Source organism: Haliotis rufescens, unplaced genomic scaffold (assembly GCF_023055435.1).
Source record: "Haliotis rufescens isolate VD_foot unplaced genomic scaffold, xgHalRufe1.0.p SCAF_4, whole genome shotgun sequence".
Taxonomy (NCBI): domain Eukaryota; kingdom Metazoa; phylum Mollusca; class Gastropoda; order Lepetellida; family Haliotidae; genus Haliotis; species Haliotis rufescens.
This window is the reverse complement of record NW_025964112.1, coordinates 49,085,430-49,112,756: the sequence shown is the minus strand read 5'-3', so window position 1 is coordinate 49,112,756 and position 27,327 is coordinate 49,085,430. Positions and strand designations below refer to the sequence as shown.

Genomic DNA, 27,327 nt, shown 5'->3' with positions numbered 1-27,327 from the left:
ATGTTTAAAAGTGACATCATGTAAAATGTTAAGGAAGAGACATTAGTGTCTGATTTTAAAGAAGGGACATTAGTGTCTAACTTTTAACAGACATTGTGTCTGATGCTACAGTAGGGATATTAGTGTCTGATGCTACAGTAGGGACATCATGTCTGCATGATGCTAAAGAAAGGACATTGTGTCCAATGTTTAAGAAGGTACATAATGGATGATTCCTAACCAGGAACATTGTGTCTAATGTTAAAGAACTACTATCCCTCTTCAAATTAATGCTGAAACATCAATCTTTACAGGAAAGAATAGGACCTCAAGTTATCATTTGTACAAATTGTTGATTAGTGTACACAGCTGTTTTGTGGCCCATGCTTGTGGGGCAAAGCCATGTTCAGCAAAGCTTGTGAGGAGATCTATCATTGTGTTGTTGTTCTTTCAGCTATTTCGAGTTGCTTGAACTTGTGTATTTTGTGACTGAGTTGTGACCATATGGCAGTGAACACAGCTATTAATAATGTATCATGTGTAAGTTGGTATTAATAAGCCCACAATGTATCCCTGTGTATGTAGCAAGGTTAGAATCATCATGAATCATTACAGCTGTTATTTTACTAAGTAGGCTCGGCATGGTATAGCATGGTTGATCACCCGTAATATATTTGCTTTTCTTGTAAACCGATATCCATCTTTTCGTAAGGTGGCTGAGTGGTATGAGACCAGGGTTCAAGAGCAACATATGTCCATTTGTTTTAGACTTGGAAACATCAGGATCACTGAGATTTTCTGGTGGACAATATTGTGTGACATTAGTTAGATGACATCTCTAGGGCAGATCAACATCGATTCCTAACCCAGAGCTGCATCTCTTAGAAATGCCACAACCCACAGATCAATTGTTTGAGCCCCCAATTAGGCCATTTATGACCTTAGGTTTTCTGCCTCCATACGGTTTACCTGTGCTCATACATTTCACAAGGTTCCAAGCGACCAATATCACTTAGGCTTTCCCCTTGTGGTGGTGCTAAAATTTCCAGGTCCTATGATGGGAACCAAACCTCGGACCTTCTGATCTGATGTTGGACGCCTTGTCCACATGACCAAGAGTCCCGTAAAGATCCGGGTAGAGAATAGGCCATAAAAGGCGACTGTTTGTCGTAATAGGTGACTAATGGTATCAGATGGTCAGGCTTGCTGGCTTGGTTGATGCATGTCATCATATCCAAATTGTGTAGATCGATGCTTATGATGTCTATCACAGGATTGTCTGGTCCAGACTTGATTATTTACAGACCGCCATCATATAGCTGGAATATTGCTGAGTGCGGTGTATATAAGGATGTCTTCTGTGAGATAAATCTATGCCCTGCTACATTCCCACATTACATTAGCAGATAAAAGATATCTGCAAAGCAATCATGCTTGACCCAACTGACCCCAAGGATATGTTGTATTTTAGGTTTTACATGAATTGTCAAACCGCAACAAATCAGTATGTGAATGAGAATAGTTTTGATTGAGCTTTTTGCCAATGGAAATAGCACTGTATCATCAGTCTAGCAGTACAGTGTCATAAGGTAAGATTGTTTGACAGAGTAGAAAGAGAGCCGTAATGTACGAGCTGTTCTTTGGAGGTTTTGTTGTTATGACAGTGAAGACACAACATAGTTATGTGAGTGGAAACACTAATTATTTCTTTTGACTAGGTTATCAGGGGTTATTTATTTGTTGTATTTAGAAGAAAATGTGTTTCCCATCTACTCAAAGTTAGTTAGTGTTATTGTCAGTATGGAAGTCAAGTACACTTCTAAGTGACCGATCAATTAATATTGTGGTAGGACCCTGGGATTATTTAAATAAAATTAACAATACTTTTGCCTCAAGTTTTATGTCCCATATACTTGTTCACTTGACTTACTTGAGAGATTTCTCTCTCTCTCTCTCTTTCCCTCCCTCTCTCCCTCTCTCTCTCTCTCTCTCTCTCTCTCTCTCTCTCCTCCTCCCCCCCCCCCCCCCCCCAAAAAAAAAAGAAAAGAAAAAAGGATGTCAAACGGCTGTTCCTTTATGTTAATTACATGTATGGCGCCCTATGTGTCAAGTTATGTAGGCCCTCCCACTAAAACAACAAAGATGATCAATTGTTGTTTTGCTAGCCCTCTTGAAGATGGTATTATATCTTTCTAGTTGTCTCATAAATGACAGTGTGAGTTGAAATATTTGACTTGATGCTGAGCAGAATAGTTAAGACTTACCCTTGTTGATTGTGTTTTGTGTATGATTAATGAACTTACAGGATATTAAGTCAAAAACACAATCTATTTTTTCTTCTGCAAGCACCTCAAAAGACTTTCTTATTTCTGCAGTTCTTCAGATGCCTTTTAAGTTCTCCAAATCAGCAGATTGTTTAATCCAAAGTGTTCAACACTGGTATTGGACCAGTGAAATATGACAGGGAGGCAGCCAGGATGGCTAGGCTATATGCATCTGCATCTTAACATCAGCAGGTATGTTCAACCAGAAAGCACTGCCTACCAGTGGGTTATCAGAAGGAAGATGCGATCCAGACACAATGGTGTAGGCCAACAGCTCCCCCTACATCCATCACCTCTCAAGGGCAACAGCCTCCTGCAGTGATACTACACAGATACAAAAGTCACACCTTATCAGTAACATCTGGATATCTTGTATGTCAACAATGCCATCCTCTCCACCCAAATCACTGAGTGCCTCCATTGACCAACTTGACCACATGGAGCTGTACGTGGGTTGTTGCCACATCCAGAGTGTGTGAGGGGCTTAACCCCTAATTCTAGTCTGTCATACAGACCCTGAAACAAATATATCCAATACAGCCCATGCAAGTCTATAATGTTTGGCAAGTCTAGATTACTGCAGTATCAGGTCTGAAAATGAAGAAAGTCTCTGGGCTCCTTTTTATTATATTTATGACTATTATCTAGCAACGTTTTTCTGTAAAATATGTTCATTTCATAGACTAGATGTTAGTCTTCCCTAACTCATGCACTGGGCAATATCACCAGGCTTTCGGAATGGACCCTTTGCTTGGGCATTGACTGATAGTCAACAAAAATGTCCTGAAGATGATGTTTTTTTTTAAATTTGGTAACGATAAAGAAGAATGTCAAAATGGGATAAACTGAAAATGTCCTTATGATGTTTTTATCCAGCAAAATGTCGCATCAAGCCCTGTTTCTCAAATACTGGACCTCATGTCAGAGGGTATATTATGCCATAGCTCTGAGTCTTATTCCTTGATAATCATACTGATCAAAGGGACTTATGAAGACTCCACACAATGTTAAGTGTGTGACATAATAACCCAGGTCAACATATCAGAGTGAGTGAGTGAGATGGTTTTAACGCCGCTTTTAACAGTATTCCAGTTATATAACGGCATGTCAGCTTGATGTGGGAGGAAAGACCAAAGTGATGCAGGTCTTAGATGTTTATCACTTTGGTGAAATTCATGAGCACGGGTATGGTGCTGACAAACCTAGAAACATAATAGGGGCGAACCAGGATTCGAACCCACAATCATAGGTTTCTGGCATGCCCAAGGCACGCAACTCTGCACAGCGAATTGCAGCACCTTAGACGACTGGGCCGCCCGTGCCCCTCAACATATCAGAGTGCATTCAAATGTAGTTACTGCTTCTGAGGCTATTGAACGGACACAAGAATGAATCACAGTGCCGCATGTCTAAAATGAATGGCGTGTAATAGATTGACAGGATATCTTTTTAAACCTCTTTCATGTTGCATTTATTAGACATTATTATAATAATAATCTATTTATATAGTCCCAAGTTCAATGGGAAAGTGTTGGGAAACCAGCATGTGCATCTAATTCCAACTTTTTATGTTTCATTCATGATTGTTGAAAGCTCTGTTGATACAGTTTGTAGTTTCACTAATTTGATAGATATCCTTTGTTGTCCAACCGTCTTTAGGTAGTATTCAACTGTGAGGAGTGACATTGGGCAGCCTCATGTATGAGTAAGTTATTCTGACTGTCTTCTGCAGCTCAAGAAAGCTACCAGTGTGACTGTTGGCCCTCAGTAACACTAGTCCTGTCAAGAAGACTCTACGTTTGTGTTCATTTCGGGCTGAACACACAAATCTGTGTTTTCTCTCAGGGGAGATAATTGGCTTCCTGATGGGTTAATTGTCCCAAGGGTTCCAACCAGCACAGATGGTCTTGTTAACCAAAGCTGACACACGACCCAAGGAGGTTATCCTGGGGAATATATTCTAAATTGCTTTGGGTAGCTTTGTATTACACATACATATTGGGTTAGTTAAGTGTAGGGTAGTATTGTTTGAGGAAATGTTTAGAGATTAGAGATTTATCTTCACCACAAGGACTGTATAACTACCATACAATAGAAGTAGTTTGTAGAAGGAATTTGTAACATCAGAAGTTAAGGATCAGGTATTGAATAGTGGTAGAAAAAAAGGAAATATGTCAATCTATTAGGAAAGAATTTTGTATATCTATTTAGGGGTGTCATTGATTGGAAAGTTTAGTATCAATATATTGACTCAGTAGTATCACAATATATCAATATTTTGAATTATAACAAAACGAGTTATTCCTTAGGATATAGAATATTATCGATATGCCATGATGAAAGATAGGCACACAGCTGCAGATGAAGCAGATCTGTTACATACGGCAGTTTTTTTAATAATTACCAATTAGATATGTAAAATGAACTCAAATACCACCTACGCTGGAGAACTGGGTGGCCCAGTCGTCTGAGGCACCACAATTCGTTGTGCAGTGTTGCGTCCCTTGAGCATGCCAGAAACCTATGGACATGGGTTCGAATCCCAGTTTGCCCCGATTATGTTTTTAGGTTTGTCAGCACCATACCCATACTCTTGGGTTTCACCTAAGTGGTAAACGTCTCGGTCCTGCATCACTTCTGGCTTTCCTCCAATATTATAAATGGAATACTGTTCAAAGCGGTGTTAAACCTCACTCACTCACTCACTCACTCACTCACTCACTCACTCACTCACTCACTCACTCACTCCAAGTTGATGTCTAACAGATGTTGATGCCATCCGAATAATGCATGTTACTGCCACTTCAGAAAAGCTGTTAATTGAAGATGTGAGGCAGATTAACGATTTCAAGGTTTTGTACAATTAGCAAGCATCGTCATGTGTAGGTTCAAATGGGTTTCTTCTGTGGTTCCAAGCCTAGTACCATCAACTTTGTAATGTTCCATGGGGATGTTTCTGGCAGATCTCCCCGGTCTCTGTTCTACTGATGTTGTTATTCCTTGCCAAAAAAGATTGGAGTATAAAGGTTCACTAGTTATCTTCAAGACACATTTGATTACATTGGACCATGTTTTTGGGCCAACCCAAGAAAGAAATACATGTGGAAGATAGAATGTTCTTAGTAACCCTGGTGGAAAACCTGTAACTTTGCTACATTTCCTCTCATCAAAAACTCCATCTAAAGAGAGCGAACTCCTCACAACTAGACTTACTTCTGGCTCCTTCAGATACTGCCAAGAAATTGCAGTTAGTAATCTTATGATGTGCAGGCACATTGGGAGGGTGGTTAAGGGTTAATTTTGTTGTCTCATCAGTTCATCAAGATCTTGTTGCATAAACTGAGCTGCAGTTTTGAAGATGATCGTTAAGATATGCAATATGTATATTAATCAGTTGTAGCAACGTAGTGTATGTCAGCGATGCATTTAGTGATGCATTACCTAGTTGTTTGAACAAGTTAATTGGTGCTGCTCATTTACTGTGGTAATGTGGCCTTTGAGGATGTTGTTTTACATGAGCGGGTGTAATGATATTGAATTTGTTTTTCTTTGACGGCTTAGAGAGATGAGAATTCTGTTTCTTAAATCGACATGTGGAAAAACTTCCTTAAACATGACCATAATAACACGACAAAAATGTTCCTGAACAAATTTTTATTGGACCAGGAAATGTTTTTCATCAATTACATCTCACATACTTAGTTATATAAGTTTTGTTTATTTGTTGTTTAACGCTGCATTCAGAAATATTCCAGCTATATGACGGCGGTCTGTAAATTATCAAGTCTGGACCAGACAGTCCAGTGATTGATATCATGAGCATCGATCCAGGCAATTGGGATACGATGACATGCATTACTGTATTCGACGTAATAAGCGCCCAGGGCGCTCTCAAAATTAGAAATAGGGGGCTCTTATTAGAATATTATTTTGGTTAAAAGATAAATTTTGTGGTTTATGCTGACAGCCTGAAATGTTTATATATGGCAGATATATTTTCCCAGAATTTAATTGCCCATAATTAAGGGTGCATATAACACACAAGTGCGTATTATACAAGAATAGATAAGTCTTGTGTACATTGATCAATCGGAAGGGGTGCTAATTGGGTTTGTTCACTAGCCAATATGTTAGCAAATATCACCGTGGGCGCTTATTAGAGCGGGGCGCTTATTACGTCGAATACGGTAACCAAGTAGCCTGACCACCCGATCCCGTTAGTTGCCTCTTACGACAAGCAAGGGTTGCTGAAGAGTTACATAAGTAAACTATACAGACATCATTTACGTGCAAGTCTAATACCAATCAGACCTGTTCATGTCTTCTGCAAAGAAAAAAAGTCTGGAAACAGAATCAGATCAGGATGTTTTGTGTTTATGCTTGTAACAGACACAAGGTGATTTCATGGCTGGAGGTGCTTGGTAAGGGGTTATCAAAATCACAGAACTCACTTGCATGGTAAAGAAATTTGGCTGTTTCCTTTGTTGGGTAATAAAGTGAAGAATCTGTTAATTGTGAGTGTTGGCATTTCACGGAAGTATTGGCACTGTGGGAGTAGTTATGATGGTAGGGGAGAATCAGAAATACTTTAAAAGCTGTTTTATTTTCTCTTTTCTTTTTCTTTTTATATGAAGGAGATAGCTACATTGCTTTTAGGATTGAGAGCATCTTGTGTCCTATTTTCTACCCATCAGTATATGTTACCATTCTGTTTATATTTCTACAATTATTACAAATGATATATATGGCGTGCTGTTAAAGCATTGGCTCGTCATGCTATTTCCAAGTTTGGGTGAGGGAAATGTTCAAATAGGTGAAAACATATGTTGAAATATCCAACCAGGAATAGCCCTCACACATGAGCCACTAGATGTGCTGCACGCGGACAACCCTCCATGCCCTGTCATCTTTGTAATGCACATATCTGGGGCGCTGCCTGCTTCGCAAGTCTTTGCAAGTAATGCGTGGAAAAACACCAGGCTTTTTGTCAGGAACCAGTTCCTTGGTGCCATTACACCTTTGATGGTTGTCTTATGGAGAGGAGAGACAAGATGGTGTAGGTTCCGTCTACTTGTCTGACTCGGCAGTGAGGATATGAGGCGGACCCTCAACGGAAGGGACTTGGATAAAATGCTTAGCTGTTTAATTGAAATGTACAATTTTAGAAGAAGAGATATAGACAGTGTGTTGAAACTCATTCTGAGTTAAGAAGTTGGAAATAACATCAGGCACTTTAGTAGCAAAGAGTCAGTGAGAGGAGTTTCAGAGTCGGTTTGTAACTTAGTTATGGCACAGGTTGGCTTTAGAAAGAGGAGCAAATGCAGTGATGTAAACATAAAGGAGTAATAAACTGAGGCAATTCCAGCCACATCGGAAAAAAACATGGAACTGGAGCAGGTAAAATTTTAAAAAATGAGATCAGGCTGATGGGATAGTGTTTCCTATGTGTTGGTTGATATTATCTTGGGTCTTACCAATTTTATGTTTTGGTCCATAGGCAATGTCAGGTGTAAAAATATATTGAAATAAAATATCAAAGGAACTAAGGTAATAAATAAACTAGTTACAAGATGATTGTAAAAATAATCTTATTTTTAATCAGCCACAGCAATTATGCTTATTTACCTTTACATGTTTTAGGGTAGATGTTTGAATAAACAAGTGGGGTGGTTGAGACTGAGCCTTGTGGTCAAAGCATTTCTCATCACGCAGAAGACCCGGGTTTGATTCCTGACATGGGTACAATGTGTGAAACCCATTTCTGGTGTCCCCCGCTGTGATATTGCTGGAATATTGCTAAACCATACTCACTCACTGAATAAACAAGTAAATATGATGGACATGGCCTTAGCAGCTATATTACAGAATATTTTTCTCCTTCATCAAGGATGAGATGCAACAACCATCTTTTAATTAGTTTTTTTCAGAATTGAAATTAATTGTACTGAAAATTTGTCTTGATTGTAAGTAATATCTATAAGTTAATGACTTATGATAACATATCTTCCAAATGACAAGGATATATTTATTGTTCATCTACCTGACTGTAAACAAGTAGTATTAAGTTTTGTACCTCCCTCAGTCGTCCTACAGAAACTACCGGTACAACAACTTATTATTACCGTCTTTATAACCCCACTCTCTTCACCTCCATCCCTTATCTTGGGAGCCAGCTGTCTTCTCCGGTAGTTGAGATACGTGGGTAATGAACTGGGGAGATGAGGATTTATGATGGTACTGTTCTTGTGTCATTTGTGGTACTTTGAAGAAGGGGTTGTCTTTGAAATAGCTTGCTGCACCATGTTGGCTGATACTGATTAAAGCTGTGTGTGAAATCCTGGGGCAGTAGATTTTATGGCACCCATCCACCTTTGACTGTAGTTTACCAACCTTTGACTGTAGTTCGACCACCTTTGACTGTAGTTTACCCACCTTTGACTGTAGTTTACCCACCTTTGACTGTAGTTTACCCACCTTTAACTGTAGTTTACCCACCTTTGACTGTAGTTTACTCACCTTGACAGCAGTTTACTCACCTTTGACTGTAGTTTACCCACCTTTGACTGTTGTTTACCCACCTTTAACTGTAGTTTACCCACCTTGACTGTAGTTTACCTACCTTGACTGCAGTTTACTCACCTTTGACTGTAGTTTACCCACCTTTGACTGTAGTTTACCCACCTTTGACTGTAGTTTACCCACCTTGACTGCAGTTTACTCACCTTTGACTAGTTCACCCACCTTTGACTGCAGTTCACCCACCTTGACTGCAGTTTAATCACCTTGACTGCAGTTCACCCACCTTTGACTAGTTCACCCACCTTTGACTGCAGTTTACCCACCTTAACTGTAGTTTACTCACCTTTGACTGTAGTTTACTCACCTTGACTGCAGTTTACTCACCTTTGACTAGTTCACCCACCTTTGACTGCAGTTCACCCACCTTGACTGCAGTTTAATCACCTTGACTGCAGTTCACCCACCTTGACTTTAGTTCACCCAACTTGACTTTAGTTTACTCACCTTGACTGCAGTTTACTCACCTTTAACTAGTTCACCCACCTTTGACTGCAGTTCACCCAACTTGACTGTAGTTTACCCACCTTGACTGTAGTTTACCCACCTTTGAATGTTGTTTACCCACCTTTGACTGTAGTTCACCCACCTTGACTGTAGTTCACCCACCTTGACTGCAGTTAACTCACCTTGACTGCAGTTTACCCACCTTTGACTGCAGTTTCCTCACCTTGACTGCAGTTTACTCACTTTGACTGCAGTTCACCCACCTTGACTGCAGTTTACTCACCTTGACTGCAGTTTACTCACCTTGACTGCAGTTTACTCACCTTGACTGCAGTTCACCCACCTTGACTGCAGTTCACCCAACTTGACTGCAGTTTACTCACCTTGACTGCAGTTTACTCACCTTTGACTAGTTCACCCACCTTTGACTGCAGTTCACCCACCTTGACTGCAGTTCACCCACCTTTGAATGTTGTTTACCCACCTTTGACTGTAGTTCACCCACCTTGACTGTAGTTCACCCTCCTTTGCCTGTAGTTCATCCACCTAGTTCACCAACCCTAACAAAAATTGAATAATATTTCCACAAAAATGACCTGAAATTACCTATCAGATTTAATAATCAATCAAAAAACTTATCACACTGTCAAGTTGTCATCCATGTACATGTCCAGTAACAGCCTATCCCAGCAGAGAAATCAGTAAGTTTATGCAATGCCCATCTGTCTTCGTCCTGGCAGCTGACTTGGACACATAGCCAACATTCCAGTGGCGATTTACCACTTCAGTGTGTAATCAGTTCTCCTCGTTTAGGACAACACAACATGCAATAAAGTTGTTCAATACGGTTTGGTGATGTTTATGCTGTCCTTTATCCGAATTAAACCATGTGAATTAGTATTGTTTGGTTAAGACCATGAATCAGCTGATCAGTTTGATATGTATCGGTTCAGTAGGATGGATCATCTGATCAGGTTGTTGCCAATCAGGAATATTGTACAGTGGTGGTACCTTGAAAGTTATTATCCTTGTCACGAAGTTTAGCAGAGGATATAGGGTTCGGCTTCGTGTCTCATGGTGACAATTTATTACAAAGACCACTACTGATACAAAGATGAGCTTTTGTGTATATCATAGAGGGATATATATGTTAGTGTTCAAAAACCATCTTTGAAAATTGATAATGTTACAGAGTTATTGCCTTTTTTAAATGTTTTAAGACATGATGCACATGACTTCCCCCCTTTCTATTGTGACAAGTTGAAGATATGAATGTTAATTTTTTTTCAGTGAGCATGTATCAATTATCAGATGTTTGGGATTTGAGTAATTTAGATTGAAATGTTGAAATTGAAGTTTTTAGTTTTTATATGAAAACCGGAATGTTTATTTTTTCCAGTATAGTGTGTTTCATGTGATCATATTGTTGGGATTTGAGATAGTTTACATTGGAATTTGGAAATTGATTTGATACCAGGAATGTTAATTATCTTCAACAGTGCAACATATGGATATGTTTAACATGGTGTGTACTTCAGTATTGCTGTGTAACAGGTCAGTAATATAAGTTTGACCTCATATCATTTATGTTCTGATGAAAGCTATCCTAGTTACGTGTAATAACAGAGAAATGTTTTCTAGAAATTAAAGCTGTTGTAGTCAAGATATTAATATTTGTGTATTCACTTCAGTAACTAAACCAATAAATATAAGGCCTGATCATATAAGTAACATGTTTGATGGACTATCCTACAGAAAAAGGAAAAAAATGTTGCTCATAAAGTGCTTGGTTTGAATTCATAACTTATGCTTTTCTGAAACATTTCAATTTTTATTAAATTTTTAGAAAATGAATCTCAAATCATCCCTTTTTTATGTTCCTACTTCCTCTTTCCATATTGAACCCCAAACATGTATGTAAGACAAGATATGACATTGGTCTCATTTAGTCCAGAACAAGTAAAACGTCTTTCCGTCCAGTAAACTAAGCTAATAATGGTCCTCATAATCACACTGAAAACTGCTGTTGTATGCTGCAACACAGGTTTGCTTCTTTAGAGTCAAAAGTTTACGCAACTATTAAGTTTAGTCTAGTCTTATTCATTGACAGAAAATTAATAACACTTCCCCATTGCACACTTTGTGTATTGATTCCCTCTTATGATTTGTAAGTGTTATTGGAAGCACTAGTGCCACAGTTGAATCTCCAAGATCAGTCCATCAAATAGGGCTCATTTCCATCCCCAGCTGAACTCCACTGCAGACCGCTGACCACCGTCCTAATGGTCAGTTTGATGACCAGTAATCACTTGTGCCCCAATTGGCAGTAATGACTCCTTCAGTGAGCGGACTGTGAGGGAGGGAAGTGGCAACACTTGACAGGAGGAAGCCTTGCTTGTGATGTAACTGCCTTCTTCCTGTCACTCTGCTCCTGGAGGATATACAGCTGTATGGCTCGGCTCTACCTGAAGAAACAGTCGCTATATTTTGTCAATATATTTGAGATTGTATGGCGGATGTTTGTGGTTATCTGGACTCAGTGATACTGGATCATGGATTTTATCCTGACTTACATGGGTCATTGATATTGGGGTAGGTGGTGTTTTAGTGACAGTATTTGTGTCACTGTTGGTGTATGGTCCTTGCTTGACTCACTGAAATTGCTTTTGATATTGAACTTTATTTTACTTTGTGAATGAGAGGAGTTGTCAATATCAAATTGAAGCAAGGCATGTGTTCTGTTACAGCTTTATTGTAGTCAGATATTGTGTTCAGTGGTGCACTGGTTTCTGCTGGTTTCTCAGTGGGGATTCCAGGTTAGAATTGGTCCCCAATAAGCTATGCTTGTCATGTAAGTTGTGAAGGTTTTGTCAGCCCCATACCTGTGTTTCTGGGTTCACCAAAATGATAAACATTGTAGACCTGTATTACTTTGAGCATTCCTCCCACCTCAAGCTGACATTCTGTGAAATAACTGAAATACTGTTCAAGCAGTGCTAAACCACACTCACTCACTCCTTCACTCCTTTACTCACTCACTCCTTCACTCACTCACTCCTTCACTCACTCACTCACTCACCCACCCACCCAAATATGAGGTTATACAAGTGGTTGATTGCATGTCTTCATGTCATACCCCAACAGAATGGGATTGTTGCTCATAATATCCATCACTAGTTGCTCTGGTCCAGAACTGATTATTTACAGACTGTCATCTTACACCTGGAATATTGCAGTGCAAAACAACAAAGAAAATGTATTCAAAAGCAGCAGTATGACTGACAACTTTATTTTTACCAAAGAATCTTTTTGGTGCAGGTACGAGATATTTTTCTGAATCGTCTGAGGCAAGATGACAATCAAAGAAATCTGAATAAGTTGCTGACTCGGATTATGTATCATGCTTTGTTCATTGTTATATCCATGAAGGATGTGCTACAAATGCCTTTTCTTTTGACAACTTCTATAACTTGTCCCAAAACCTGATTATTAAAAGGTTATGTATTGCATTGGAGTACAAAGAACTTTCTGTTTTACTTTATATGAGCAAATGATCTTTAAGAGGAGGATCATGGATGTTCTGGAGAAGACAGTAAATTTTTGGCAGATCCTGTCAGAACTAGATTTGTTTACCAACGTAAACCTTTCACTCAGTGCCAGAATGATATGTAATCGTAGCCAGAAAACAAGGGAGAGGAAACTGCAGTAGGGCTTTGTCTGGCCGACTATTTGTGTTTTGATGGCAGCTGAGGTGCTGAAGATATGTTTAAACAGGCAGCACAGCTTCCTGCTGGTGATTGGGGACTTACACTGGGTAGAGGTGGGACCAGATTGGAGTGGGGAGTCGGGACAGAGATAGGGGCTGACATGATGGAAGTAAGTCAGGCTTGGATAGTGTTGTAAGGCTTCAGGAAAAATAATACTGTAATCGACATAATAAGCGCCCAGGGTGCTCTCAAAATTAGAAATAGGGGGCTCTTAATAGAATATAATTTTAGTGAAAAAAACAACAGTTAAATGATCATAAATTTCGTGGTGTATGCTGACAGCCTGAAATGATACAAAAGAAAAGTCTGCACGTGTTATACACGACAGATATATTTTCCAGAATTTAATTGCTCATTATTAAGGGTGCATATAACACACCAGTGTGTATCATACACGAATATAAATAAGTCTTGTGTACATTGATCAATTGGAAGGGGCGCTAATTGGGATTGTTCACTAGTCAATATATTAACAAATATCGCCTGGGGCGCTTATCAGATTTGAGCGCTTATTACGTCAAATACGGTACTTTAATATAAAATATATTACCTCTCAGGTATTACCTTGTGGGGATTCCAAGGTGTTAGGGTGGGAGGAGGGGTGTTTGATGGATGAAATCATAGGCAAGGTGAGTTTTGCTATGTAAAGTTTTCTAAATCGGATTCCACCTTTTGCATATTTTCCTGTACCTTTTTAAATGCTGTCCTCACTTAACACTAAAAGTTGGACTGAGTATTTGTACCCAGTATGTTCTGCATATGGTTTCTATCATGACACCATCAACCAGGCACAAGACAAACCAGGAAATGACCAACCATGATGTAAACCATTGCTCCATGCTGACTCAGGGCCTGGAGGGCTAAATGCTGTTGTCCTCACTACTTATTTTCTCATTTAGTTTGATGTAAGGACTTACAATTAAACACGGACATTAAGATCAAGAGTATCAGTCACAGTGCGTTCTAAGCTATGTCTGTTTGATGTCTTGATATTTCTTTATGGGACAAGAAGATTGAATTCTATAAATTTGCAGCACTGACTTTCGGTGCAAAATTCTTAATATTGTAGTATTGGAAAATGGTATTTGGGAGATATTGGGTTTGTTGCATATGAAACTGGCCACATCTGTTGAGCATTATAAATGGATTAGTGTTACAGCATGAGAACAGTGCAGTATGTTAATTATGTAGACATGTTTTGTGATTGATGATGTCAGAAGTAGGGCTTCTCTCAAGGGAAGTCTAGCGAGGCTGGGACAGGTGACCTAGTGATAGTCATGCAAATTATAACTTCTTTAAACATTCAAATATTCTTAAATTCTTATTATTTGCAATTCCAGTAAAAGACGTTTGATGTATACAGTTGAGTCTGAAACTTCAGCCATTAGTTTAAAGACAGTCGAGATAATGTAAGATTGGTCTTGTAATCTTGGCTGATAATTCTCCATGTGTTCAGATTAAAATTTAATAAAAATTATTCCGAAGAACATGTGTTGGCTTGTCAGCTGCTGCTAGATATGAATAATTCACATGACCCAAACCTAAGTAGGAGAGACATTTCCTTGTGGGCTATCAGTATCACTTTTAATAGTAGGTAGTTGGCAACTCAGTTGAGATAATTTATGTGGACTAAAATTATTTTCAAACCCAGACTATTAGCTGTGCCTCTCCTTGTTCCAAAAACTGTAATCACAAGTACCATATTCGACATAATAAGCGCCCAGGGCGCTCTCAAAATTCGAAATAGGGGGCTCTTTTAAGAATATTATTTTGGTGAAAAAAACAGTTGAAAGATAAATTTCGTGGTTTATGCTGACATCCTGAAATGATATATTATTCCAGAATTTAATTGCCCTTTTTAAGGGTGCATATAACACATGAGTGCATATTATACCTGAATAAATAAGTCTTGTGTACATTGATCAATCGGAAGGGGTGCTAATTGGGATTGTTCACTAGTCAATATGTTAACAAATATCGCTGTTGGCGCTTATTAAAGTGGGGCGTTTATTACGTCGAATATGGTATGTGCCACAGTAGACCTAAATGTTTTACAAGTAATCTACACTGTACAAAGAGTATTGCATCCCAGACATAAGTATGTAGCCTTGCTCCAAGGCTGTACTGCATGATATATCCATGGATGGATATTACTTCTATCCTTATAATAGGAAAGTCTAGATATGCCGACAGGACAGCCAGTCTTTTAGGGACAACTTATTCTTATTAATTTTTATAGTCTAGGAATTATGAATTGTGAATTTAAACTTATAATCATTTCCTTAGAGACTTGGGTAAGTCTGATAGGTATGTTTCAGTGGTGTTGTGTCTGGATAGCTCCGACCAGACTGGTATGAATGAAGCCGCTTGATGCAGTATACACTGTGGCATGTACGCATGGCCTGCACATGGTGCCACAGATGCCAGTATACCAGCAGCAGCAGCAGCGGTGGCGGCAGCGGCAGCGGTAGCAGGGGCTAATACAGACACACTCAAATCTTAGACATGGAACTTGAGGAGCGTGTGTCACTTGTAAGAAAACACCAGCAGTGAAGTGAACAGGCCTGTTTTAAAGACTTAGTATTTTTCAATTGTTTGTAGTTGGACTGAAGGGGTGTAAGATACTTAGGATAAATAAAACGCGTTCTGGGATCCTTGGGAGTTACTCCTAATGTATTTAATTGTATTAATTCTATGCAAGAACTGGATAAGAATTAATGTATTAACATCCTATTTGGGTACAATTGCAACAAGAAAGGGGATTATGAACTTGTTCCATTTTGGAAAATTCCTACCGTGATATTGCTGGAATATTGCTAATATTGCTAATATTGCTAATATTGCTGCTCACTCACTCACTCACTCACTCACTCACTCACTCACTCACTCACTCACTCACTCACTCACTCACTCACTCAGTCTGGAAGCATGGCAAATATCAGGGGTAATGCACCAGTTTCACCAACACGCAATGGAGCATTGGAGAGAAACCTCAGGCAGATTTTTAATCAGATGCTTTTGGATATTAAAATTGGAACAATTCTGTGGTAGGGTCACTAAATTGGATATTCCTGGATGTGAAAAAATGACTTAAAACATGACACTTTTATGAATATATAATTTCTTTTCATTACTTTTTAAAAAAAATATCTTTGTTCAGGTATTTTGCCATGATTTGACATCAATGCCCTTACATCCTTACTAGCTGGAGGTACCAGGACAGGTTTCTGTTGTAAATTGTAACATACAAATAGAACATTTTGTATTATAAGTTGTAAATGAATGTTCTAATATTCTGTAACAACACTGGCACTGACAGAGTCCTGTAGTCCTGTAGTCCTTGCCAAACTGCCCAATAGTTAGGCATCATAAGGACTAGTAGAAATTTGCCATTTTAAGGGGTTTTGCTGTTATCGATATCTGGACTAGTGGGTTAAAACAGTTAGTTTCTAGCACTGTGAATCATGGTTTCTGTCACTTTATTGCTGTAATGTTGTCAATATAATGTGACATTTTACTCACTCGATCGGTGTCATGTTGATTTACTAACCAGTACTGTCATCCTGATATGGAATCAAATATGGTTGTAATCTAGCAAGGTCATTCTGCCAAACATCCTGATTACAACAGACATGCAGATCGGACAAGATTATTTAGGGATTCTGGCTTTATCAATGAGCGTAGCATCCCTGGCAGTGTAATGACTTGAGCCTATCCTGACTCATCAACCTACACACCATGGTGAACTGTTCTGCTCCATGTTAGTGTAATGGGGAGGCATCATGCGTGGCAGCCATTAATTTTGGGAGGAAGTTATCAGTGAATCTGACATGTTGTATCCAGCACTTGGCTTGCTGTGTTGAAGACCTGCCTCAGGTCCTATAATCACGACCTGGGACCTGCATGCTTTGGTTGCTCAGCTTCACGCCCCTACCACACACTGAGGCAGTGTTTTAGTAGGTGTTTCAGAGTTGAAATTATTGACAGAATTGTTTACTTTAAATAAATTGAAAATAAAAAATTTTCTTATGGTATTTATTTTCATTTGCATATTAGTTCTATTTCATATATGTTTTTTTTGTTATCCCCCGCCGCGCGAAAGCGCGAAGCGGGGGATATAGTATTCACGACCGTCCGTACGTCCGTCCGTCCGTACGTCCCACCTGTTTGTTGCCGCAATATCTCAAGAACTAAACACTGGATTGTCTTCATATTTGGAACTATGGTGTATATACAGACTCCGCAGACACCAGTCGGTTTTGTTGACCTTGATCCCATTTAAAAGGTCACAGCAGGCAAATCTGCTTTTGGAGTTGGAAAACGGTGTTGCCGCGATATCTCAAGAACTAAACACTGGATTGTCTTCATATTTGGAACTATAGTGTATATACAGACACCGCAGACACCAGTCGGTTTTGTTGACCTTGACCCCATTGTCAAGGTCACAGCAGGCAAATCTGCTTTTGGAGTTAGAAAACGGTGTTGCCGCGATATCTCAAGAACTAATCGCTGGATTGTCTTCATATTTGGAACTATAGTGTATATACAGACACCGCATACACCTGTCAGATTTGGTGACCTTGACCCCATTTTCAAGGTCACAGCAGGCAAATCTGTTTTTGGAGTTGGAAAACGGTGTTGCCACAATATCTCAAGAACTAATCGCTGGATTGTCTTCATATTTGGTAGTATGGTGTACAGGCGGGGGATATTTCGTCACTCTGTGACAAATACTTGTTTTTTTTGGTATGAAATCAGAGGTGCTGGTTGCATGATAGTATTCAGTTTGCTGTCAAGTGAAATTTGTGTGCTTTATTTTTATTCAGCCTTCCTTTTTATGGTAACCTTTTCCAGTTTGTTAATGCATTAAATAAATTATGTGTTTAACTTGCAAACATATGCTTTGTCTGATATGTGTATTTGATTTGTAGCTCTGAGCGCAATATTCTAGAAGATGCGGATATTGTTTTTCAGCATAGAACATGCTGATTCATCACTGAAATCATGTTGTTCACTTGGAAACTTATGAATGTATTGTCTTACCAGTGTTTGTTTTTCAGCTCAGAGCACAATATTCTAGAAGATGCGGATATTGTTTTTCAGCATAGAACACGCCGATTCATCACTGAAATCATGTTGTTCACTTGGAAACTTATGAATGTATTGTCTGACCAGTGTTTGTTTTGCAGCTCAGAGTACAATATTCCAGAAGATGCGGATATTGTTTTTCAGCATAGAACACGCTGATTCATCACTGAAATCATGTTGTTCACTTGGAAACTTATGAATGTATTGTCTTACCAGTGTTTGTTTTTCAGCTCAGAGCACAATATTCTAGAAGATGCGGATATTGTTTTTCAGCATAGAACACGCTGATTCATCACTGAAATCATGTTGTTCACTTGGAAACTTATGAATGTATTGTCTTACCAGTGTTTGTTTTGCAGCTCAGAGCACAATATTCTAGAAGATGCGGATATTGTTTTTCAGCATAGAACACGCCGATTCATCACTGAAATCATGTTGTTCACTTGGAAACTTATGAATGTATTGTCTGACCAGTGTTTGTTTTGCAGCTCAGAGCACAATATTCTAGAAGATGCGGATATTGTTTTTCAGCATAGAACACGCTGATTCATCACTGAAATCATGTTGTTCACTTGGAAACTTATGAATGTATTGTCTGACCAGTGTGTTTGTTTTTCAGCTCGGAGCACAATATTCTAGAAGATGCGGACAGCCTGCTTCTGAAGAGAGAACAAGGGGATGGGCATGAGGACCCGGACAGCAACGTCATCGATGTCGGCTCAGAAGGTGATTAAGTGTGACCGTGTTTCTAGAGCAAGTGTATTTCTAAACTGTTGGAAGTAGATAGGTCTCTACGCCAGTACCTCACCATAACCAATGTGGCAAGAGTGGCCCCGGAGATAGGTCTCTAGGCCAGTACCTCACCATCACCAATGTGGCAAGAGTGGCCCCGGAGATAGGTCTCTAGGCCAGTACCTCACCATCACCAATGTGGCAAGAGTGGCCCCGGAGATAGGTCTCTAGGCCAGTACCTCACCATCACCAATGTGGCAAGAGGGGCCCTGGAGATAGGTCTCTAGGCCAGTACCTCACCATCACCAATGTGGCAAGAGTGGCCCCCGAGATAGGTCTCTAGGCCAGTACCTCACCATCACCAATGTGGCAAGAGTGGCCCCGGAGAAATGTCTCTAGGCCAGTACCTCACCATCACCAATGTGGCAAGAGTGGCCCTGGAGATAGGTGTCTAGGCCAGTACCTCACCATCACCAATGTGGCAAGAGTGGCCCCGGAGATAGGTCTCTAGGCCAGTACCTCACCATAACCAATGTGGCAATAGTGGCCCCCGAGATAGGTCTCTAGGCCAGTACCTCACCATCACCAATGTGGCAAGAGTGGCCCCAGAGATAGCTCTCTAGGCCAGTACCTCACCATCACCAATGTGGCAAGAGTGGCCCCCGAGATAGGTCTCTAGGCCAGTACCTCACCATAACCAATGTGGCAAGAGTGGCCCCCGAGATAGGTCTCTAGGCCAGTACCTCACCATCACCAATGTGGCAAGAGTGGCCCCGGAGATAGGTCTCTAGGCCAGTACCTCACCATCACCAATGTGGCAAGAATGGCCCCATCTTCTGAGGCACCACAATCCCTTAGGCATTGCCAAAAACCTTTGATCGTAGGTTTGAATCCCAGATTTGCCCTGTTGATGTTTCTAGGTTTGTCAGCACCATACCCATGCTTGTGGGTTTCAACAAGGATGAAACCGTTGAAGACCTGCATCACTTTGGGCTTTGCTCACACAATCTGACATCTGTGAAATATCTGAAATACTGTTCAAAGCATAGATGAACCAAATTCACTCTCACTCACTCACTCACTCACTCACTCACTCACTCACTCACTCACTCACTCACTGCTTCAGGGTCTGTATACACTACATCGTGGAGAAACGTAGCATATACCTGACCCTGTAGTGCTGATTATACAGTTTTGTATACACCACACCATGGAGAAACATCTTATACATGACCCTTAAGTACTGATCATACAGTGTTGTATACACTACACCATGAAGAAACAGCATATACATGGCCCTGTAGTACTATGTACATACAGTCTTGTATACACTACACCATGGAGAAACGTAGTGTATATCTTGCAGTTACAAGAACTTCAGTTTATATTTGCATTTTGGAGAACCTAATCATCACAATATTTGCTGGTATTTATTGTCATTTAGCTGTGGTGTTCATTTCTTCTCCTCATTACTTTTAACAGAAACTGAAAGTTGAAAACATCAAAGCTTTTCCTGCCAATGTTGTTGCCCAGTGATCTAAGGCGGCTCAATACACAGTGGATTGTTGTATCCTGCAGGGTCATGTGTCATGGGTTCTGATCCCAGATTCACAAAACTGTTATCCCATCTGATGATGATGATGAAGATGATGATGATGTCAGCACCATACTCATGCTTTCAGGTGGCACAAAGTGGTAAATGTCTATAGCCCTCTGATGGGCAGTCAGGTAGCCTCATGGTTAAAGCTATCGTGCGTCACACTAGAGACCCGGGTTAGATTCCCTTCATGGGTACAATGTGTGAAACCCATTTCTGGTGGGTCCCATCACTCACTCACTCACTCACTACACCACTCACTCACTCACTCACTCACTCACTCACTCACTCACTCACTCACTACACCACTCACTCACTCACTCACTCACTCACTCTCCTGTGTGTTGCTGCAGGAGAGGCTTACACAGATGAAGGAGAGCAGGAGGTTGTGTACTTCGAGATGCCCGGCCTGTCTAGCACAGACGAAGACAGCAGTGAAGATGAAGTTGATTTCAAGATGGCCTCCAAAATTAAATTCAGCCGGGATCCCATCAGGGTGAGTGAAATATATTCATTCGAGTTGTGGCTTTTATTAACAGTGTAACCATGTGTTAAACCGGATGGTAGCATTCTCACTAGATTCATCAGGATTGATAAATTTATTGATTGACAATTTATGATTACAGAGTCACTTTGTATACATGTAAGTTTGCCCATCATTAATCCTACAGAAGAAGGGGTTTTCAGGGTAACGTGTTCCAGACTAACAGAGTTTCACCCTGGTGATTATCAAGGATGTATGTCATGCTTACTACATGATTCTTCAGCACAATATTGTGAAATTTACTTGAACATGGAGTGAAGTTTTAGGAACATTTGGACCTCATTAGATTATTGAGAAATATTTTCGTGATCAAATTGTTTTTATTTGTGGGTAATTTAGCTAGACCTATTTGTTGCCTTGTTCTACAGAGGGGTGTAAAATGTACATGTTTTTAACACTTTTCTTTGATGAGTTTTTTAAATTTTGGAAATTAATGTCAAATCTATCTTGACATTTCTTTTCATTATCTTTTGTCAAAATGATCAAGTCAAATCTGTAAAAGAAGAAATAAACTTGGTCATGGTTGCTATCCCCACAGTTTGAAAAACTGGTGTATTAGTAGTCAGACTGAGGGGATATGTCGTCTCCTGATGACTCTTGTTTAAATTTGGAAATTTATGACAAATCTATCCTGACATTTCTTTTAATAATCTTTTGGCAAAATGATCGAAACAAATTGGTAAAAGAAGAAATAAACTTGTCTGGTCTTGGTTGTTTTTAGCTATCAACACTTTGCATACCGTATGTAGGATTTTGTTCCTACACACAGTGACCTCAAACACTACCCAGATGATCATCCTTATTCCTGCACCACAATCTCTCTTGATGGCAGATATGGGTGAAATAATAAAGATTTAATAGACTATATCTTCGTCCAGATCATCCTAGGGGGAAGAATTACTTGAATTAGTTGTGGGTCGGTATTACTGTTCCATGGGAAGTTGTGGAGATGCTATCTCCCCACAGACTCATGGATACTTCAGATCACCTGTGAAGCTGAAAATCTTACAGCATCTGTGAATGAGACTAGCAGATTGACCCATGTACTTGATGGTCGCAGGTTTTCTTCACATACTCCACGGATGACTACGACCGCCGCAATGAAGACGTGGACCCAGTGGCGGCGTCAGCGGAGTATGAGCTGGAGAAGAGGGTAGAGAAGATGGATGTCTTCCCCGTGGAACTTCAGAAAGGTGATACCTGCCTTGATTTTGTGGTGTATTCTAAATGCAACAGAAACATATGTATTCCACAATCTAGAATTGATGATGGTGTTAGCACTATACTTGTGCTCGTGGGTTTAACCAAAGTGTAAACATTGAAGGCCTCTATCCCTTCCGGCTTCGAATGTTGATACTGTATCAGTACAAATTGTTGTTTATCAAGACTCAATCAATAATTCACTGCCACAGAAATATTAACATTTGTTTAAAATACCCATGGTTTAGATGGACAATAAGAAGGCAGGAAATTCCATTTAAAACATTTAATCCATTTTTAAATATTTAGCTTGTATTCATGACTCGCTTGTGTGTATGTCAACTTGTTCTTGTCAGTATATTGCTGAAATAATGCTGATGCGACGTTAAATTTTGACTCACTCACTCAACCATATTTAGCATTAGGTTGATTAATTGCATATCTAAATGGATTTTTTTTTATCTATACACATAGAGAATAACTAGTTTTGTTATTGATGGATCTGTTGATATATTGTGATACGTTTGAGTCCAGTATCTATACTAAACTTTCCGATCAATGAGTGAGTGAGTTTGGTTTTACGCCGCTTTTAGCAATATTCCATCAATATCACGGCGGGGGACACCAGAAATGGGCTTCACACATTGTACCCATGTGGGGAATCGAACCCGGGTCTTCGGCGTGACGAGCGAAGGCTTTAACCACTAGGCTACCCGACCGACCCTCCAATCAATGACACCACTACCTAGTGATAAGTTCAAATGCCCCACTGTCATCCCTTATGGTGTATAAAATTATCAGTAGTATATTTTTTAGGTATTTTTAATGGCATCCTGGTAGCTCACAGACACTACTTTCTTAAACAACCCTTATCTTACGACTCCTTATCTGCAGCATGTAATCTTGGTAATGGTTAGAACATGGAATACGAGAACTGAGAGCTGTGATATGAGAATGTAGGAAGCTCTATGGAACCTGTTCAAAACATCTTTTATTACACATTAATGATATAACTGAATTTTATCCCTGTGTTCAGGTTCGGAGGGACTTGGTCTCAGTATTATCGGTATGGGTGTCGGCGCCGATGCTGGTCTGGAGAAACTTGGCATCTTCATCAAGACACTGACTGAAGGTGGCGCCGCTCAGAGAGACTCCAGGTTGGTTATGGTGCCTGGCACCAGTATCTGTTGTGAGGCTGCTGTGGCATAATGGCTCCTGGAAATTGTATTGTTGGCTCTGCCTTTCTTTTTCTTGGGACTCCCCTGTGGTTAGAAGATCCGGGGTAGAATAGGTCTTCAGCAACCCATGCTTGCCGTAAAAGGCGAATATGCTTGTCGTAAGAGGCGACTAACGGGATCGGGTGGTCAGGGTCACTGACTTGGTTGATGCATGTCATTGATCCCAATTGCGCGGATCAATGCTCATGATATCAATCACTGTATTGTCTGGTCCAAACTCGCTTATTTACAGACCGCTGTCATATAGCTGGAATATTGCTAAGTGCGGCGTAAAACAACAAACCAACCAACCCTTTGGTTAGCATAGATGCTCAGCAACCTATGCAGTGTTATAGAATGGGGGTTGACAGTATGTTGACAGTTGTTGACAGCATAGAACTTTGCTCATAATATCAATCACTGGATATATACTGAAAAAGAAAGTTAGGGATCTTGAATATTTTGGGGGATATGTATTTGTAGTAAAGACTGAGAACACAATTTTGTAAAACTTCCACCCCCCCCCCAATATTCATTATCCCCAACTTTTATTGTTTAGTATATAATGAACATCATTGAAATTATTATGGAATGAGCTTTTGTAGCTGACAGTAAACAACTGGAAGAAACTTGTTGTGGAAACAGATTTATTGTATACAGAAACCAAATATAAATCACAAATTACGAAATTTTTATCGCAAATGGGATACAACTGTTAAAGTTATGTTCTTCCGTTAGTCTGTCTTTATTCAAAAAAGAAGTTGTGTAGTTTTTCACAAAGATATGTATATGTACAAAACCAGGAAGTCAATTGTCAGATTTGTTGCTCAAAACACAAAATGACCTAAAAGAGTATTATATCAACACCACAAATCCAAAATATAAATTTATATTTGTCTGAATCGTCAACATGCACAGTAAGATTAGACTTACATTTAGTCTTAGAAAAAGGGGTTAAATCTTTTTGATAATATAATCAACAAAATCAAATCCAAATGTAGCCCAGAACAATGCCTAATTTCATTAGAGCCGAGGCAATCTAGACTTGCCAAATCTTTCTAGACTTGAGTTGGATTTATTTTTGAAAATATTCTGTAGGGTCTGGGAGACAGACAAACGGTATGGGTTCAGTTGGATTTCGTGTTGAAACACTGACCTGAGTGAACCGTGACCAGCTGACCAGCATTCCTGTCACATATTCCACTTCACCTAATTACAGCAGAACTGCGTTGTAATGGCTTGGATTAGATACTTTGAAAGCTGGTTGTCTGAAACTGTAATTGACCATGAAATTATTTGATCACGGTTCACATTTCACCTCTCCAAGGGATAATAAAACCATTTGGTTTCTCATGTATTCTACACGGGGAAGTACATGTTCATGCAAAGACATGAGAGATTTATTCTCAAACCAGAAGATTAAGCTGTATTCTATTCCCTGTTTCAGAAGAATTTCCATGTCTATTTAAATAAAGCAAATAGAATGTGAAATTTCACATGTATTTTAAGAAAAGATCTCCTTAAGAACTCCCATGATTCTGCCTGTTGATCACATGACAGAGGACACGCTATTGTTACAAAATGGCCTCCATTCTTGAGCAGACCCTGGAAGACATTGACATTGACATTGCAACCCGTTTGCTCACCAAATGACTCCAATTCCTTGTCTGTAACAAGCTTTTATCCAGGGGATGTAGACTTTGTGTACATATCGAGATGCCACCATGATATACTCAGTGATGAGTAGCCATTTTGTCCCTTAGCATCCCCTTTGTCATGTGATCACCAAATGAACGGAAAATCCAGACAATTCCAGTATTGATATCGCCATGACCAGAATACTATATTGTTGTATAGGCCAGCCTACTTTGTTTGTACAAGAAGGATTAAAAACAGACTGTTTGATTGAAAATGTGTTTTTTGAAACATCTTTTTGTTGGTACGGTTATTTTTTTCAAGAATGATTTTTTAGGAAATAAATTTCAACCCAATACTGCATGATGATGACATGCATCGATTCTGACCGCCTAATCGCTTCTTATGACCAACATTGCTAGGGACCAATATTCTTACCAAGAATCTCCCCACGTGTTATCATCTGATAGGTGGTCCTGACATTGACACTTGGAACAGATATAATTAGTTTATCCATGGAATGCAGATTCCTAACTGGGTTGTAACTTTTACTCCAGTAAATAGGCTGGGGCAGATCCATTGTAACAACTGTAAACAAGGGAGAGTACCGTGAACAGAGAAGTAATATTGTTTGTACACAGGTTAGAATTCCAAGTAACAATTGTCTAGGGCCCCGTTCCGCAAAGCAATCTTAGTGCTACGACTATTGTAAGCCAATCGGGTAGCCTAGTGGTTAAAGCGTTCGCTCATCACGCCGAAGACCCGGGTTCGATTCCCGACATGGGTACAATGTGTGAAGCCCATTTCTGGTGTCCCCCGCCGTGATATTGCTGGAATATTGCTAAAAGCGGCGTAAAACCATACTCACTCACTCACTCGTAAGCCAATGTTAAAGTATGGGAGTTACGATCACCTGAGCGCTAAGTTGGCTTTGTGGAACGGGGCCAAGAAGATTCCAGATCAAAAGGTTTCAGACCAATGCAGTTTCACTGTATTTTTGAGTGCGTGAGTGAGTATGGTTTTATGCCGTTTTTAGCAATATTCCATCAATATCACGGCGAGGGACACCAGAAAAAATGGGCTTCACACATTGTACCCATGTCGGGAATCGAACCCCGGTCTTTGGCATGACGAGCGAACGCTTTAAACCACTAGGCTACCCGACCGCCCCACTGTAGTTTTGATTGTCCTAAAACTTCCAGTTTTTTCTAATTCTTGTTTCACTACGTATGCATGACTAATTGCACTGTATGCACTCATCTTTGCTGAGGCTATGGAGCAATGGAGTGTTGTGTGGCTGTATTATCTATTGTTGCAAAGATTAACTTATCAACATCAGGAAATGTAATGAGGAAGTTGTAATCGGTGATCTGCAACACGGACGGAACCATGAAGTTCAGGATGGGGAGGTAGAGGGATGATGGGTGGAGAGGTAGGAAGGGGGGGGGGTAGTGAGGTAGAGAGGGTTGGAGAGATAGAGAGGGGTGATGGTGGGGAGGGGTGGGGAGATACTTAGTGGTGAGGGGTAAGGTAACAGAGAGGGGTGGGGCAGCGGTCCCAGAGATCTGCATCGGGGAAGGCGCCCTAATAACTACATCAATCTGTGCTGAGGGGGGGGGGGACCCTAATATCTGCATCAATCTGTGCTGAGGGGGGAGGGGACCCTAATATCTACATCAACTGTTTGCTCTGATAACATTTGCACAGCATTTCACTGATATACAATCTGCACTTGTTATACATGCAAGATTATATTTTCTGATTTGTTTATTCAGTGTTGATGATGACCTTTGATACAAGGCAACCTGAATGTTCAGTTAGCATTGGCTCCGAGCAACAGAATATGGATGATGGAGGTAGCTGCAGGCAGAAATTCAATTTTTCCCCCAAAATGTTTTGTTTTAGCATATGCATTTGATTTTCAGAATTCAAGTGAATGATCAAATCATCGAGGTTGATGGCAAGAGCCTAGTGGGGGTCACCCAGGCCTATGCTGCTAATGTTCTCCGCAATACTCAAGGGACTGTCAAGTAAGTGCTGCAGTAAACACACAGTATTTCAACTAGCTGGACCTAGAATCTCTTTGTTATGTGTGCAAGAAGTAATTGTGTAATCAACAATAGACTAGGTGAGCTAAATCCAGCTTGTCAGAAATTAAGTCCAGAATTTTGGTGGGTGTTTTGTTCACTGGGGAGCAAAGTACAAGTCACCACTTTTCACT

At 40.0% G+C, this 27,327-nt stretch overlaps 1 protein-coding gene across 9 annotated transcripts in view; it reads left to right on the top strand.

Annotated features, from left to right (window-relative positions):
• Positions 1-27,327, top strand: part of LOC124151570 (neurabin-1-like) — a 116,089-nt gene that overhangs the window by 60,513 nt on the left and 28,249 nt on the right. For 8 of the 9 annotated variants that reach the window (XM_048381905.1, XM_048381908.1, XM_048381904.1 and 5 more), the window contains 5 exons: positions 18,801-18,907; positions 20,864-21,006; positions 22,115-22,247; positions 23,291-23,411; positions 27,032-27,136. In XM_048381905.1, the coding sequence (XP_048237862.1) occupies positions 18,801-18,907; positions 20,864-21,006; positions 22,115-22,247; positions 23,291-23,411; positions 27,032-27,136 (609 nt within the window). Of the gene's footprint in view, positions 1-11,778; positions 11,919-18,800; positions 18,908-20,863; positions 21,007-22,114; positions 22,248-23,290; positions 23,412-27,031; positions 27,137-27,327 lie in introns of those variants that run through there. The other variant, XM_048381910.1, reaches the window with a different exon arrangement.